Raw genomic sequence first — 17832 nt, 5'->3', positions numbered from 1 at the left:
CAGACAGTTGCACCCCTATAAATTATTCATGGCGGCTCTTTCTATCGCATGTTACTAATTCAGAAAAATGCGATACTCAGTGTTATTCAAACCAAGTTTCAAACTTTAATTAAGGATCAACCAGACAGAGACAGGGGCTGAGGAGATTAGAGGGAAGAAAATTAACATCAGAGAGATTTTATTTTTACTTTTTTTGGGCATGTAATTAACATTTTTGAAACTGCATGCGTTGTCTTATCAGTTAATTTATTTTGCTGCTGGTAGGCATAATCTGAATATAAACAAATCTGAGAGACTTAAAATGACTCAGACCAGAACATGAATAAAGATGTTCTCGGTGATCACAGCCATTTTTGTCACCTTATTACCATAGGGAATCTATTTTCATACACACTTTTAACGCGTATGACTAACACTTCAAACACACCGCACTGTAGCTTCAACCACACGTAGAGCCAAGCGGGTGCACGCATGAGTCAAAATCACAACTATTTTTTTTTTCTTTAAGAAAAAGGGTCAGGGTTAATGGAGTTTTCTAAGGTGAAAATAAAATGAGTCATTTCCGTAATTTTTGTAATAATTCACACTCACAGCTATCAAATCTAATCACCTGAGAGCAAAACATGCTTGGTTCAGCCCTGCAGCCCGTCAAAGCTGAGGAAATGTCTTCCTTAATGTCTGTGATTTATTGTGCTGCTGCTGCTGCTGCTTATCACAGCTCTTTTTACATGGTAAATCCTACTTTAGTGGCAGTGTTGCAGCCCATTAAAATGCCCCCCTGGCAGACCAGCGGTACTTGATATACAGCACGGCAAGAAGTGTACTTACTTGAAAGACTTGGGGAGTCGCTGAGCAAACACTTCACCCTCATCTATTATAAAAGTGCACTGAGTAAGAGAAGAGGTGTGTGTGTGTGTGTGTGTGTGTTCGAGATAACATTGGGTAAATCCAAGCTTATTATGAGTTCTTTGTCCACAGTTGGACTTGAAAATATGCTTAATATATTAAAAGGAAAGACTATGGAGATAAAAAGTCCTGCTTGTGAGATTTGTTTATATGCAGGCAGATTTTTAAATTGATTTCTTGCTTTTTACACACTCAAATAATTAAGAGATGGGTTTTTGTCTGCTCTGGCCCCAGCACAGAATTAGACTGCCTCATCAGATCCCAACAAAAAATCAATTTATTCCAATTTACGTCTAGACCAACATTTATAGAGGCCTTTTATGCGACAGCGTCAATAATTGCAGCAAAAATGTTGGCTCAATATTCCCCGCACATTTTTTTTTTTTTTCAAGCATTTTTGCCTCATGTTGTGTGCTATGAATGCTATGAATCGCCTGCCCTAACGTCCCTTTGGGGAAGATGTTGACAAACTGCGTGTGCACATCTGCGCATTTGCATGCGTACCTCGTGGGAGAGGTGAATTATCTGCAGCGTGTGCTTGTGATATATTTGACACATCTCCATCAAAGAGCTTTCAGGCATCTCCACCTGGTGTCTGTTTTACTCACAATAAGAGCTTCCTCTGTGTGTTAATACGGGGTCAAAATGGGGGGAAAGCCTTGAATACAGATACAAACGATACATTTTATTTCCTTTTTTAGAATAAATCATCAGGAAATAGTGAATGTTTAGGTTCCAAGATCCAGTATTCAGTCTGCTGGCCAAAGCCCAAAGAAATTCAGCTTTATAAAGCAGAAATCAGAAAATACTTGGCTCTTATGATGAACTACTTAAGCAGCTATTCACTTCATTATTACAGTTGTTGTGTTTTGGCACTGCATGGATAGATCCTCCAACCAAAGCTGTATTTTTAAAACCCCTCATGTCCTCTTCCTTCCTGCACACCCCCAAATCCCATTCTCCTCACACACTTTCATCCTTAATATCGCTTCCTTTGCATGTTTGTGTTTATGTACAGGGAAGTCTGCGTGCATCAGGACGGCCGGGTCCATCTGACGGTGGTGTATTTTGGGAAAGAGCAGATGAGCGAAGTCCAGAGCACTCTGGAGAACACATCCAGGTGGGTTGGAAGTGGAGCCAAGAAGTGGTCTTTGAATTATAATTCCCAACACAAGAGTATGAAATGCAATTTACGTAATGAAGTGAACGCAGCCCCAGCCGTGTACCCGCTTTTGGAACGCGCTGTAGAAATGTTTCCACTGTTTCAACTCTTACCCTATAAACATTTCCTTGGTGCACAAAGCGCACACACCTCCTGGCTCGCCATTCTGCCACAGCCAGTCATCTGTCTGATAAATAATAGAGCAGTGTGCCACCCATGCCGGGTAGCTGAGAGCTACCAGCCAGCACAGATAAATTACAACAAGCCTGTGATCCTGCTGCCCTCTCGCACGGACACCCACATCTCTCGGAGAGGGATCGCTGTCGCCCAATCGGGAGTCAGATCCGCTGCGCCGCAGATTCCCTGAGGGGGTTGCTATGGTGACACTTGTCGATTCCCCAGCCTCGAAGGTTTTTGTGTGGCCTTGAATCAGTAGGACTATCACCGGGATCACACAGCGTGTCTTTGTCTCACCGTGCTGAGAGGAAACCGTGGAGATTTAAAAAAAGATAGCATTGCACGGTCTTAAAGCAAAGTGTCAGATCAAGTGTAAAGAAGGCAAATTTAGAACCTGTGAATGTGAAAGGCAGACACAAAAAACATACAGTTAACCCGAGGCCTCATTGATTTTAGTGTGGGAGCCTTCTTAAATAAGTGACAGTGAAAGTTTGTACAAAACAGAAATTGAAAAGAGTTGGAGCTGAAGGTGCAGTCTGGGAAAGAATGGCATTAAATAAACTGGAATTTCCGGTAGTTTTTCTGCTTTGAACTTCCGTCTCTTTGTACTCTTCTCATTCTACTGTATTCCTGAGCTGTGTGGAAACATATCTGGGTGTGAATCACTGGGTGTAATCAAGCCTGCACTCCTCTTCCCTTTTATCTAACATTCAGGCTGAGGCTGAAATGACTGGGAATTATCATGGCTTGTTGTTCTCGTATCTGGGATCTGACACAGACAGACTATGCACAGATACAGTCAAATGTAACCTGCTCTTTAGCTTGCAAGGAGAGGTGCACGTCTGTATGTGTTGCTGCAGGTAATGATTTATTTTTAAGAGTTAAGCATTATTCTTTTTTTATAAGCGGACTGGAGTCTATAAATGCCAAGTATAGTGACAGAATTACATCCCAGCTCTAATCTGACACTTTAACTGTTGTCACCCATTTATAGCGTACATGAATGGACTGGTGTTGGAAATTAGCTTTAACTATATAATACCCTGCTCACTGCTTTTAAAACTGTCAGGGTTTTTTTGTTTTTGTTGTACAGCTATAAAGATTAGATAAATTTACATAAACTAGTACATGGCCACGCAGCAGTATTGTTTGCTGTGTTTGTGCAGTTGTTAAGCTAATCACTATGAGAAAAGTCAGAAATAGCAGTGGTACTTCCTGTTTATATAAATAAATAGATAAATATAGGAGTCATTGTGTGCAAAATGGATTTACGTCTGTGTAATTAAGGGACCACATCAACCAGTCGTTGTCTGGTTGTCTAAAAAAAACAAGTGTATTTGTTGTACAGTCATCATCCAAACACTGCCCACCCCCATTAAGTGTGTAATAAATTATTGGTATAATAACTGTCATCATGTTTGCATAGATGTAGTGATATCTATGGGTAAACCATGAATTCTGTATAGCTATATTTTAGACTTTTCATATAGTCTATAAATACAGTGAATATAGTAAAATGATGTTATACATAGGCAGACAACTATTCTCACCCACATACACACCTGTTGCCAATTTAGAAGCACACATTTACCCAACATGCAAATGCAAAGGTGCAGAGAGAACCCAGGCACTGGGAGAACGTGTAAACAGCACACAGAAAGGCCAGCCAAACACAACACATTCTTGTTATGAGACTATAGTGCTAACCGTCATGCCACTTTGTCATGAAATCAAAATGACACAATGCTTTCATAAAGTGTTATAGATGCATAATTACTATAAATGCACCATTTTAGCCCTTCGGTAAATGGTTGCCTATATCAGATATAGAAATGAACCTTCAGGGGTTTAACATTTACCTTTTTCCTATTTTGGTTGCTCAAAAATTGGCAGTGTAGAAGGATTTACCAGGTAACCAAACAGACAGATTGATACCATGAGGTAAACATTAATGTTAGCATGCTAATGATGCTAGCATGCTTTGATGTTAACCAACATACTTTAACATTTTAGGGTTAACATCTCCTCACTAAACACAAAGCACAGCTAAGCCCTGATACGTGCAGTTATACAGTGATTTAATTAAAGAGCAAGCTGTCACAAATCTTCTAAGCTTTTTTAAGCTAAATGACATCTCCCAAATGTGAGCTAATGCTTATTTTATTTTTCCGTTTTTTGTTTTTAATCAATTTTTTCCTTTATACATACATAGCTCCGACTTACAATAGTACTTTCTAAGTACATTATATTATATACCCTGCAACGTTTTCTTATTTTCTTCAGTTTATCCAGATTCCACCCTAAAAACCAAGTCAAGGAGAGGACTGACCAGAGGGCTGTTTCTGTAAAACGAAACTGGTTCACACAGAGCACATGCCTTAATTGGCCAGCAAGTCAATATCTGTTTGCAGCATGTTGGCATCATTAGCGACTGATAAGATTCTGCACTTCCAGCAAATTCAATTTAACACTATAACTTGGTTTAGTTTGTCACATATCACCTCTAGCTATTTGTCTTGGCGTTTTTTTGTTTTTTCTATTAAATCACATTGCAGTCATACTCCCCACTTTTAAATAGCACAGTGTCCCTGCTCAAATTTGTTTGGGAAGCATTTACATGACTACCCACAGCCAATATAAACTACTTGAGGCCAATTTCCCAAGAGCCTAACAAGATCTAAATTGTCCGGGCTCTCAGGCAGCTTTTCATCCCATATCAACCTCTCTACAGGGTTTAAATTATTACCTTTTTTTTACTGCAGGTGATCATTATTTAAGAGTATACGTATTAAAAGTCAGTATAAAAGTATTTGCTATTAAAAAGCAAGGTTCCAGAAAGCAGGGCCTTACTCTCCAGCGATTCTGTCTTTTTTTAAACATACAGAAAATCAGTTGCAGCTTTCAAATGTGGTTCTTAACACATGCACACTTCAAAGCCTAAACTCAGACTCAAACCCACAGGGCCTTGTATGTTTTCGAGCCTTACATGCTAGAAGATAATGATTCAACACAACATGAGTGGAGCAGAAACCAATGGAGACGGAGGGGGGGGCAGATTGTGTGTAAAGGATGGAGAAGAATGAGTGATCTGTTCTGTGGAGATACCAGTCGATACATATGAATAATTACTGTGTTTCAGATGCAGAGGGGAGCCAAAGGCTGAGGGAAAAACAGAGGGAGAGGAAGTAAGAGGAGAGGTGTAAAGATAAGATATCATAGCTGAAAGAACTTGAACAAACCACAGATTTTTCCGGGGATGGAAAAAGGGTGTCACCAAGGATTATACATGAAAATCTCACAAAGATAAAAGGCCCAGAAATTTGGAGAGACAAAGCATCAAAGGATGAGATCACTTTGTCATTCCTTTCTCTTTATCTTGTAGCAACTTGCCTTTTGCAATTTGTGCCATTACTTCATTGCACAGAAGGGTTAACGATCTCAGAAAAACCCACTGGGAGCTTTGAGTGAGCACGAAAATAAAGTTGAGCAGAAGTTGGAAGAAGATTATAAGTGTATGAAATAATATCCAAATCTCTCATGAGTTTGAAAGCTGTCCAATATTCATTATGAAGAGATCTGATGCCTTTAATACAGATCTATTTTGAAAAAACCATTATTAACTTTGGTAGGTGTCTTGCCTAAGGGCCTCAGTCAGAGAGTGATCATGAGTCTACATTTTTTATAGTTTGCACTTACCCCTTTATTACATGTGTGGACTGCTGATTCCCCTGCTCGCCATAAAGAACAAGCATCCAGAGAGGTTATGCATGCCACCCCCTGCTCTGTAAACAGAAGACAGCCAGACATGAAGTATGAGTCGTTTAAAATTTATTGCACGTAAAAAAATCATAATTTGAAAAAAAAAAAAAGCAGCTACTGGCATTGCTGAATACAGAAAACACTTGAGAGATGTTGAGTAAGTGGAAGTTGACTTTTTTATTTATATTTTTATGTATGTATTAGGTGGAAACTACAGTTGTACCAGTGAGTCTGTGAGGCTGGCCTAAATGCTAAATGCTCACATATTAATATTTAGCAGGTGCAATTCCACATCTTTATTTTTGCTAATATTAGTAAATCAGCACTAAGGACAATTTATAGCTAATCAAATATAGCTTGTTTTGATCAAACAAATATCTGTTATTACAGAAACTGGATTAGAGGGTGGCGAGGTTTTGCAGATGCATATGATGGTAACGTTTGGGACGTACAACAATCGTGACAGTGTAGAGTGACTCGCCTGCAGCCAATTGGCAAACGTTGGAAAAAAATGCACATTACTAAGAATATGTATTTCCTACAAATATGCACATATTCTTTTTTGCCTTTTATTACCTCGTTGACCAAGACTTCCTAGCAACTGCTTTGGTAGCTAGCAGATTGTGTCCCGTAGTTTGCATGAAAGGCGCCAACTTGTCTGGAAACACTTGGCTACTATCCAAGCTGGAGTGAAACTGTGAAAAGTGCGACTCAAACTGGAAACCCACTGGAGACCCTATTCCTTCAAAGTAAAACTTGTGCCTCTTGAAACATGTTAGCACAGCTTTTGCTTTTAAGGATGTTTTCCATGTCCGGTTTGTGTCAAGTTTTGCCACTGCACGGCTAGTAGTTAGAATTAGTTTGCAGACAGGTCAACATCTTCTATGTAAACTACTATCGACTGAGGCTTTTAATGCAGGGGACAGATGTAATCTAGCAGCATCCAACAACCAATATGTCAAACAACTCTTTCATGGTATCACGCTAACAGCGTCACAGCTAACAGATTGACTAGCACTAGCTATTTATTTTGATTAGGTTGTTTATTTGTCAGCCTGATGTGATATTAAATAGGGTGCCAACTTTGGTTAGTCATTAAAAAAATAAAATCCTGGATTCTAATCCAGTCTGTGTATTCTCTTTATGGATTCCTTCTGATTACTCTGGCTTCCTCCCATAGTCCAAAGAAATGGGGTTACACTTTGGCAAATCATTCAGACATATACCGCATGACTAAATTGCAAGCTTGCTTCTGTGATATCTTCAAGAAGTGTTGAAAATGAAGAGAAATGTGTATATGGCCTCATATTAGATGCACCATATTTGCAGTCAGTCCTCCCCTCCCTGTCCTGACTGAGCAGAACTAACAGGATCAGACCTGCTGCTTAGACACAACAGGGAAGCTCTTTACAGATTCACTCAATCTGACACAATTTCAACAATTTCACTCCTACTAAGTACCATTAGGTACCATCACGCCTACAGTAAACAAATTGACTATTTTAGATCATAAAAGTGTGTGTGTTGGGAGGAGGAGGCTGATGCCTGTGGGTAGGAAGGGAGAAAAAGAGCAGATATAAAAAGTAATTTAGAAAACAAGGATTTATTTCTGGATTAAGTTGACACACAAATGTGGGGTCTATGCTCATATTTCTGGACTTGCAGTCATGAGACACAAATACACATAAATGTGTGGAAGCATTATTCAGAGAGGAAAATCACTTGAAGCAAAGCTTAGATTCTGTATTAAGAGCGACGTAGCAGGCAGCGGCATCACCCACTGCTTTGCAAGCCTAGAAAACCGCTTTATAGTCAGCGTCATCTTTTCCTATTCGAGCCAGGAAGCATTTTAGCAGTGGTATGTTAAGTAATGGCACTCATTCAATATACAAACTCTTGATGTCTAATATTAAATAAAATATGCATGACAAGATTTTTATAAAACACACACACACACACTTACTTAGCCAGTAAAAGTGTATCCCTGGATGAACTGTTATTAAAATGAACCAAAGAACAAGCCATGAAAATCACAACTGATTAAAAGAAGATAATGAACAGCAAAATGCCTTGAAAATAAACCGCTTACTCCAGTATCAAATTACAAGACAATAACGTTGATTATATTACAAATAAATTAACTCAAGTTCCCTGTTGAAGGGCCCTCACAGGCTGCCTCATCCAAGCTTTTTGTCAGTCACTCCAGAAAAGGAAATGCAATCAAGTCCGTTATTCCCCCGCCCACAAACATACCTCTACCATGTGCTTGATTGTGGAAATATTTTTAAAAGCACCACCCACTCGTGGACCAGAAGGAACACTTATACCGCATGCCTATAGGATTGAGCAAGAGACAAAGTCCTGGAAACAAGTGGAGACGGTAGCATTTTGTTCCTGAATAATATTAGTAATCAGGATATTCTGACTAAGCTAAATGTCTCTGTAAAAATTAAACACACTAAGCAGCTAGATTAGCATAAAGACTGGAAACAAGGGCGAGGCATCCTGGCTCTGTCCAAAAGTAAAAGTTTTTTTAGGCGTATTTTAAGCTGCTCCTTAATCTCCCAAGGGATGGATCCGCATGTTTGATTTGGCACAGATTTTCCAGATGCAGCGCTCCCGTTTTCATCTGGGCTTGGGACCAGCAGTAGAAGTGAACTAGCTTGTGGCCCACTAATGCTGGGTTTGTGTCTCCTTCCAGTCTCTAACAAGGGACCTTTCACATGTACAACCAAAGTGTCAACCACTACACCAATGGACCAATCTGACATCTAAAATCAGTTTTAAAGAAATAGTCGGGCATCTGACATCTTCTTGGTAGCAGGTATGTAGTTAGTGGTACCACTAACTTTACAAGTCCTCACAGTAGTTTAGCTTAGTTTGGCATAAATACTGGAAACTGGGGAAAACGTCTAGCTCCACGTCTCTGTCCAAACGTCCTTAAAAATGGTATCTATAATGTTCACGCCTTCTATATTGTTTGTTCATTCAGAAATGATGATCCCAGTTTTTGTTTCATTCTTTTAAAATCTTCAATGCGAAAATGACTTTAGTTGTTCTGAGTGGATTTCCTAGCAAACAGGGATAAACTACAGCTTTAAAACTAAAGACACGAAACAAAGAGCAGAAGGACGTCCGGCAACTTCACATAAATTCTCGACGTTACTGTGCGTTCTGGTTTGTTTGCGAGAAATCATGATGTATTTGCAGACTGAGCCGATGGGAAGCTCGTCTCCCATTAAAGTAAAGCCTGAATCAACATGTGAATAAAGCTCCTGTTGCGTTAACATTGTTTAAGACAAACAGAGCTATTGTTCTCCGTCTCTGCCATCTGTGGACGGTTTAGTGCCAGCGGGTGGGTCCGCGGGGACTCTTGTGTGTAGACGGTGAAACAGACTGACTCGGCTTGAGTTTATAGACTCGAGATGTAGCTGTGGAGGCCAGGCTCCGTGCACTGACAGCACAGAGCGGGCAGGTTAGCGCAGACATCCAGATATTTCTACCTGTATATGAACATTTCGCAGATTTTCTAAAGTTATGACAGTTCAGGGATGTGAAATCTTTTTTTTTGTCTGTGTCTTTAAATGACAGGCAGAAGTGGTTTTTCAGACTATATAAAATAGTCTCATTACTGGTGTCATGTTTTTGTTTCTTTTGAATTTAGAGCCACTGGGGACCAGAGGGTTTCATGTCTTATTTATGGGGGAGGCTGAACGGAAGGGAGCGAGACAAAAGCTTTACACAGCAATATACATGAATCAATTTCACACACTGAACATTGTTGCAAACGTGACACACTCGCACAGCGGGGATTTGGAAATGTGGGGAGTATGATTCAAACCACCTCAGGCCAAATGTTTCTTCTGGTCATCCAGATTGTCCTTGACAGAGCGTGTTTCCCAGCATCGCATGGATGAACGAGGGTGATGGATGCAGTTTGTTCTGCTTCACACTGAGATATGCGAACTGTTTTTTTTTTGTTTTTTTTTCCTTTCTTATTCATCCTTTATTCAAAGCCCATGCAGTTGTGTGTGTGTTTTTGTCTGAGTCTGTGAATGCGCATACATGAGGAACGGATTAGTCACAAACAGTGTAAATTGTTATGCTTAAAGAAAAGCCGCAGCTGTGTACATCTGGATCCAGCTGTTTCTCTTCACTCGTGCTTCAGCCTTGAACAACTCAGTGGCCAGTGACAGAACCAGCTGAGTTTCCCATGAAGCGGAGTAAAAAGAGTGGGAATTTGAGCTGATGTGCACTTTTGTGTGTCATCATGTTTAATCTCTGGGTGGAACGTTCAAAAAGCAGAAATCAGAGGATTAGAAATTCTAAAGTTGGTTAAGCTGAATTGTGGCGCAGGGCCCTTCAGCGAGATGAGCTCTCAAGATTTGTGAAAAATGTGGGAGCTGCGCTATATTTCAGTGTTAAAGTGGCTGCATATCAAACAGTCAAATCACCATTACCAAAGTTCATTACCACCAAGTAAGATTTAAACACAATTCAGCTAAGTAGAAATCATAAATTAGAAACACAGTTGCAGCACAGTAATGTTTTGTGAGGGGAAATTAAAGTGTGCTAGAAAAATTACTCAATCAACAGCAGAGCCCTACAGCTAGAATTTATTCAGCAGCATAAATACGGCAATTAATGCTTAATATGTGGTATGTAGATAAAACAGAGTCATATATGGAGCACAGAATCTGCAAACATAGGAAAGATCTGCCATATGTTATATAATAATGTATAGAAAATGTCTGACACCACTGCAGTGGTAGTAGTGCAGCCTCACCTCATAGCAAGTAGCTCCTGTCTTTGAATCCACTGGCCGGCTGTGGCCTTTCTGTTCTCCTGCACCTTTCAGGGGTTTGCATTGGGTACTCCGGCTTCCCCTCATTGTGCAAAGACATGCATGTTGGGATAACTGGTGATTTTAAATTGGCTGCAGGTGTGACAGATTTTATGTCTCTATATGTTAGCCTGCATTAGACCGGTGACCAGACCTGAACCAGAGAAGCGATTAAGAGAACGGATACAAAAGATGGCCTTCAAATTATGCCGCAAGAACAGTTTCATTTCGATATAAGGGGAAAGCATTTGGAAGAATTGAACATGACTTATTGAGATGTGGGATTTAATTAAGCTGTTTAGTGATTAGACTCCGATGACCCATCGTGGGAGAACGGATTGTCAGAGGTGATAGGAATAATGACAGGACCCACCCGAATTTAGACACTAGTGGTGAAGATGAAGATGGAGGCTTGGATGGAGCTCTGTTACCGGGGTGAGGCAGTGATGGGGAGGAAGCGGGTTGCATGAATGATGCGATGATGTCAGCACTGAGTTTGATGGCGTGGGAAAGTGAAAGTGACTTGAAGAATAGACTCGCAGCCCAACATCCAGGCAAGCAGGCAGATGAGTGATTACAGATGCTCATAAACTACATTTGTTCAGATGAAATTATTAAAAACTGTATTTATTTGAGTGCAATCAATAAGAGAAGTAAGTTCTGCTTCTGTAGTGGGTAAATTGTGGCATGAGGATAACTGGGGACAAAATGTGAAGCAAGCAAAGTTGAGTGAATATGTTTTTTGTAGGCTCTTCTTCTTTGTGTCGGTGCCTCCGTCTACAGAACATACATTATAGCAGGTCTCGCTACCATCTTGTAAATCTTGCTGCTTTCCTTTTGTTGCAAATCACTCCTGACATTCATGTCTGCCCACTCCACCCTGCCTGCACTTTCTTCTTAACCTCTCTTAATGAGTCTGCTGCTTTAGATTGATATGATTTTCGGAGGCAAAATAAACAACAGTGCTTGCAGATAACACCATGCTGTTTGTTATTTCACTGGAGTTCAACTTTTTTTCCTATTAATTCATTAAATTGTGAGGCTTTTTTTCTAGCTTCTAAAGTGCTTCTAAAGTTGGCTAAACTACCCAAACTACTTCTCTTCGCCTTTCTAAAGGGAAGCAAATTTTAAGAACTACACGCTGATGCAGCTGGACGAGGAGTTCTCTCGGGGGCGGGGTCTGGACATCGGCGCCCGAGCTTGGAAGGGAGGCAACGTGTTACTTTTCTTCTGCGACGTGGACATCTACTTCACCGCCGACTTCCTCAACACCTGCCGACTCAACGCACAGCCTGGTGAGATGACTGCTGTAAACTCCCATGAGACATGCGGCATGCAAAACACTTTAATGACAAGACAAAATGCCAACTCTGGGTATTTGTAACAACCCTGGTGACAGATTTTTATAATTGGATTTTCAGTTATCTCAGGCTGAGTTGAGTGGGCCTGTTAAGTTTTCTTCTTATTTTCTATTGTGTAGTAGTAATGCACACATTCCCATCAGATTACAGCTGATTCATCTAACAGTTCTTTTTTTCTGCATCTCAGGTAAAAAGGTCTTCTACCCGGTGTTATTCAGCCAGTACAACCCCAGTGTGATCTATGGAAGTCCCGATCGTATCCCAGCAGTAGAACAACAGCTGGTAACACACACACACATACACACACCTTCTTTTCATCCCTTTTTCAAACCCTGCCACGCACTTGTGGAAAATACCACACTCAACGTGGCGCTGCATTGCAGAACAGTTTAAAAACACTTCACCTCTCCAGTTGCTATAAGTGGACAAATCCTGTGTGTTGGACTAGTATTTCTTTCCACACGCTGTTTAACGCTCGCTTATTTCCTCCTGTAGGTGATCAAGAAAGACACGGGCTTCTGGAGGGATTTCGGTTTCGGCATGACCTGCCAGTACAGGTCCGACTTCCTCAACATCGGTAAATATGACGGTTATTTACAATCCTGACACGGGCATCGTGCCCATCGGCGCATCTTTGCAGCGAGGAATTGGTAAACAGTTGCTCCTGGGGGCTGATTATCAGTGTGCAGGTGTTACGTAACGCAGGGCGAAAATGGTCCTCTGAAAATGTGCACTTTGCCACTCTTAACGGCGCCACCGCTTAATGGATGTAAAAAAACCAACCCTCACAGCCCAAATGGTTCAGTATCGCATTACTTTTCTTAACAGGGAGTAGATTTTATTATATCACTCTGCGTGAAACAGCTCTGAGCTGCAGCAGCATATATTAGCATATCTCATCGCCCCGTGTCCTCTCCATCTGTATATCTGGCAAGGAATATTGGCTCTGTAGACAGATTTACATCAATTTAGTTTGCCTCCAAAGTGAAATCAATTAGAGGCTACTGTGGAACTCGGAGTGCTTTATTGTTTAGGGCCCACACACATGCACACACATTCATGCAAATGTCCTCACTTAACTATGCCAAATTGTAAAACACAGCTCCAAGGCCAGGAGTGTTGTAAAAGGATAGTTTGGCATTATGGGGAAATAGTAATGTTAACTCACTTTATGTTCCAAGTTGTATTCCACTTCATGTATTTATTTATGAGCGCGTATCGATCCCAGAGCTGAAAACTAAATGGGATCTAAAGAAAAAAACACAGAAGACATTAGAAACAGAATGAACAGCTAGCCTGGCTCTGCTGAGAGATGATTAACTAACACAATATAAAGATAAATATGCAGTAAAAAAAAAAAAAAAAGTTTAAAAGAGTTTAATTGATGCATGGCAAGTTGGCAGATTATTTTACATAAACAGAGGCCAGCTGTTTAATCATTCAGCGGTGGAGCCAGGCAGTTTTTAGAGGAGGGGCAAGGATGAGACCTTTAGTCACATTATGGTGGTGCAGAAATCGATGTTTGTCGCATCATTATTGTCATTATAAGGATGTAAATACACTCATTAGCCATGTTATTAGGCACTCCTTGTTAGTATCAGGTTGGGCACCCTTTTTTCCATCTGAACTGCCTTTCTTCTTCCTGGCACAGATTCAAGAAGGTGCTGGAAACATTCCTCAGAGATTTTGGTCTGTGTTGACATGATAGCATCACACATTTGGTGCAGACTTTTCGGCTGCACATCCATGATGGGAATCTCCCATTCTGTCACGTCCTGAAAGTTGTTGACTGGATGGAGATCAAGTGACTGTGGAGGCACCGAACTGAATGTCACGTTAATGAAACCAGTCCAACCACACGCATCAAGGCAAAGCGTGTAACAGACACGCTGGTCCGCCGTGTCCATTTCCCCCTTTGGATCTCTAAAACGTAAATGTACATGCATGCAGAAGTTGCAGTGATCTGCAGTAACAGCAGAGGGAGAACTACCGGTAAATCTCTTAGGAAAAGGAGGAATGCATGTAACGTCTTTGTAGACTGATAAAGTTTTATTTCCAATTTCATTCGTTTAAAAAACAGCTTTAATCCAAAGAGCATGAGATGGGTGGAAAGAGGATTTCCATCTGGGTAAACAACAACAACAACAAACTGAGAAAAACAATTACATCCTAATTATTTCCACTCAGCTGTAAAGTGGGTGAGAGAAACAAATAATGTGGTAAGTGGGTCTGCTTCTGTGTTTGTGTCACAGATTTCTAAAGGAATCTTTAAAATGAGACGGGGAACAACGAAACACGTGCGAGAGCTAAACACGATTAGCGTCCACAGTTTCCTTTCTCACCGAACTCTTGATGTGAAATGAAATTATGTGTCTCCGCAAACGTATTTCTTTATAAAAGCATAATTTAGTGGTTCATGTTTGCACTCTTTGTTTCATCATAAGGATGTCCTTTTGTTTTTTTTAGGCCACGAGTGCACATTCAGAAACAAGCACAATGCATCCATTTGTGCAAATGTTGTGTCTTATCTGTGTTTGCCCCTGCAGCTTGAATTTAAAACAAAAAAATGCAAAATAACAAAATAAGGCAGACAGGGAGAGACGGCATAAACAAAATAAAACTGCAGGGAGGTACAAAGTGCAACTGAAAGCAGGCACGAGGAGTTCTGGCGTCTAATGTGACAGGTTTAAGATCGCCTGGTCACAAATTCCAAATGTCTTTTCTGTCCCCACAAGAAACAACAAAACAAGGCCGTGGTTATGATCACACACCACAAACTCTAATCAGATTTCATAATCAGCATCCAAAAACTCTGGAACTAAAAAAATGTTTAGAAAATTGTAAAAATAAAATAATTTTTTTTTAAAAATGCAGAAAGTTTCCTATCGCACGCTCTCCTTCTGTTCTGCCCAGGAGGTTTTGACATCGACATCAAAGGCTGGGGCGGCGAAGATGTTCACCTCTACAGGAAGTACCTCCACAGCAACCTTCTGGTGGTTCGAGCGCCGTCGCGAGGCTTGTTCCACCTGTGGCACGAGAAGCACTGCGCCGACGAGCTCCCGCCCGACCAGTACCGCATGTGCATGCAGTCCAAGGCCATGAACGAGGCCTCGCACGGCCAGCTGGGGATGCTCTTCTTCAGGCACGAGATTGAAGCTCACCTCCGCAAGCAGAAACTGCAGCAAAACTCGAACGCTAAGAAGACTTGAATGCTGGAGTCAGCGGCTGAATTACGGTGGCTCTCTGTGCAATCGGAGCTGGTGAACCCAGCTGATCTGAACTTTATGCTTTAAGCGGATTGCTGTGAAATGCTCCTGTTTGCTGTCTTGCTGAGAACTATTGAGATGGTCTACCCGGGAAAATCCCTCCCTGTCTTGTTGGGTTAAGTTTTTTTTGTTCATCTTTTGGTTGGGTCTGTCTAGTTCTCTTTTACCTGCATTTCCAGTCTTTGCACTAGGCTAATGCAGGCTTAAGTCTGTCTTGTCATCTAACTCACACCTAGAAAACAAACACGTGGTTACCAAAATCTAAAGCTTCTCCTTTTAATGTCAAGATGTGAGGACTTTGTTTTTAAGGACTCAACATAACAGAAACTGTTTTGTCTGCGCATCTTCACTGTTGAAGTGGAGAGTCGGACACTTCCTGCAGCATCCATCTGTACTGTAAGGTGCTTTTCAGCGCTCTCCAGAAGAAAACGTGGAGCCTAAAATTTTGAGCTTTAAGTTGACTGTGAACTGCGTGCCTTCTGTGAATAACTCCTGAACACTGTCTGCTCTGGATGGTCAGTAAAACTAAGTGATCCTTCCTGCAGGTTTTATATAAATTGGGGAACACTGCCACCTAGTGGGCGGGGGTTGAATAACGTGCTTGTGAACAATTAAGGACTTTTATAAAGCCTTAAATGGTCTTGTAGGTTGTTTTTAATATATACATATAAATTATTGTTTATTGGTCTTCTTTGTTTTATTAATATTTTTAATTTTTGTAAATGCTACAAGCTTCAGGCAGTGTTTGGTGTAGGCGTTTCACTTTTGTAGTGAAGTGAGAGTATAACATGAATCACTTAATTTCTGGGTGTTTCCCAAAAAGTGTGGCATATACAGATGGGTTAGAAATGACAGGAAAACCCAACACAAAGTTATGAATCTTAGTAAGTTAATTGACTGCCAGTTGTCAGGTGTCTGTCTCACACATTGGTCCAAAATATGCGTTTGAGCAGGCTGAGATTTGGAGACTTTGAACCCTCGTGTCCTGTAAACAGGGGGATTGTAATCACATCTGGATAGACATGTTTCATTAAGCGATTGAAGGTGGTGCGCTGGCTTGCAGCAAGATTTCCCTCTAAGTAGGGATGAGTGGACCATTAGGCGTGAGGTTGAAATGCCCGTCACAACATAAAATCACTAAATCCCCTCGCTGTGGGGTTCTAGCATTCAGGCCTGTACCGGTTTTTGATGCCAGACATGAGAATGGGATCAAGGATGACTCATCCGGCCATGGCACTTATTTCCACGTTTCTGACAAATAGTGCTTTAGTGGGTTTGTCCACAAAAAGTTCAGTTGTGCATTCATTTTGATACAAACCACAGCAGCATCTCTGTCTGTGTAGCTGATGATGGATTGTTATGCTGATGTCGTCAGATCGCTGACACTCTGCCACCTGAGGAAGAGTCGCTCCGTTTGTCTTGCACACATCAAATATGCGCCATCAGTTGTTGTTTTTAAACCTACCCACTGATTTGTTTTCCCACTCTGCTAAATGCAGATGTCACTTTAGTCACTGTTCCCTGTGAAACACCAGCGAGTCGACCAAAGCTTCCTTTCTTCTTCATGCAAAAGCGAAATCAACTGGACCTGCCCACCATCTTTTAATTTGTAACCCATCTTTACATATTTATGCCCACAGTGTGACTAAAGATCACTTCCTTTTTAAATATTTAAATTAAGATAGACGTGAACATGTAGGCTACTTTGTGTTTTCATTTACTTAATTTGCGGCCACATAAATTAATGTGATAAAATGTAAATGTAAATTATTGACGATGACTCAGAAAGTCAGAATGGGACTTTTAATCTTAAGGTTTTTATTCCACGTGACTCAAATGTGACAAAGATATGAAAACTTGCCAGTGCAATACTAAAGAAGAAATGTGACATTACACATGTTTGAGTGTAGTCACAGAGATACACAGAGATACCTGACTTGTCTTTCGTGTTTCATTTTACACAAAATCACATTCTTCTGTGTGAAAGTCATTCAGATGATCCTTTTATATTTGATTCTTTTATGTTCAAGATATTTCTTTCACTCCATGTAAATGAGCTAAATAAACATTTGTTTATACTTTATGACTTTGCTTATGTCATATTCTGTAGTTATCAAATCCAGTATACCTATAAGATGGTTTGCATTACAGAAAATATTCTTTTTTTCTACTTTCAACCGTATTTTGACACGTGTAATAACACAGACATGTTCATCTCTGTTTAGTTCTTTCTTATGTGTTAACTGTTGATCCAAAATGTCCAGTACAAATACATTTTTAAAAAGTAAAAACAAAAATGTTAAACAGAGAATATATTATTACAGGATAATACCAAATAATGCTATTTATGTTTTTTTT

General features: G+C 40.5%; 1 protein-coding gene across 1 annotated transcript in view; it reads left to right on the top strand.

Annotated features, from left to right (window-relative positions):
• The window catches only part of csgalnact1a (chondroitin sulfate N-acetylgalactosaminyltransferase 1a), a 37651-nt gene extending 20094 nt beyond the window's left edge, over window positions 1-17557 (top strand). Inside the window, exons 5-9 of the mRNA XM_005720312.2 lie at window positions 1925-2026; window positions 11964-12142; window positions 12396-12490; window positions 12704-12785; window positions 15122-17557. Of these exons, the coding sequence (XP_005720369.1) occupies window positions 1925-2026; window positions 11964-12142; window positions 12396-12490; window positions 12704-12785; window positions 15122-15417 (754 nt within the window). The 3' untranslated portion in view covers window positions 15418-17557. The remainder of the gene's footprint in view (window positions 1-1924; window positions 2027-11963; window positions 12143-12395; window positions 12491-12703; window positions 12786-15121) is intronic.
• The last annotated feature ends 275 nt before the right edge of the window (window positions 17558-17832 follow it).

This window comes from Pundamilia nyererei, unplaced genomic scaffold (genome assembly GCF_000239375.1).
Source record: "Pundamilia nyererei isolate P.nyererei 1_Seehausen unplaced genomic scaffold, PunNye1.0 scaffold00002, whole genome shotgun sequence".
Lineage (NCBI taxonomy): Eukaryota > Metazoa > Chordata > Actinopteri > Cichliformes > Cichlidae > Pundamilia > Pundamilia nyererei.
The sequence above is the reverse complement of the archived record's forward strand: the minus strand, read 5'-3'. Positions and strand labels throughout refer to the sequence as shown.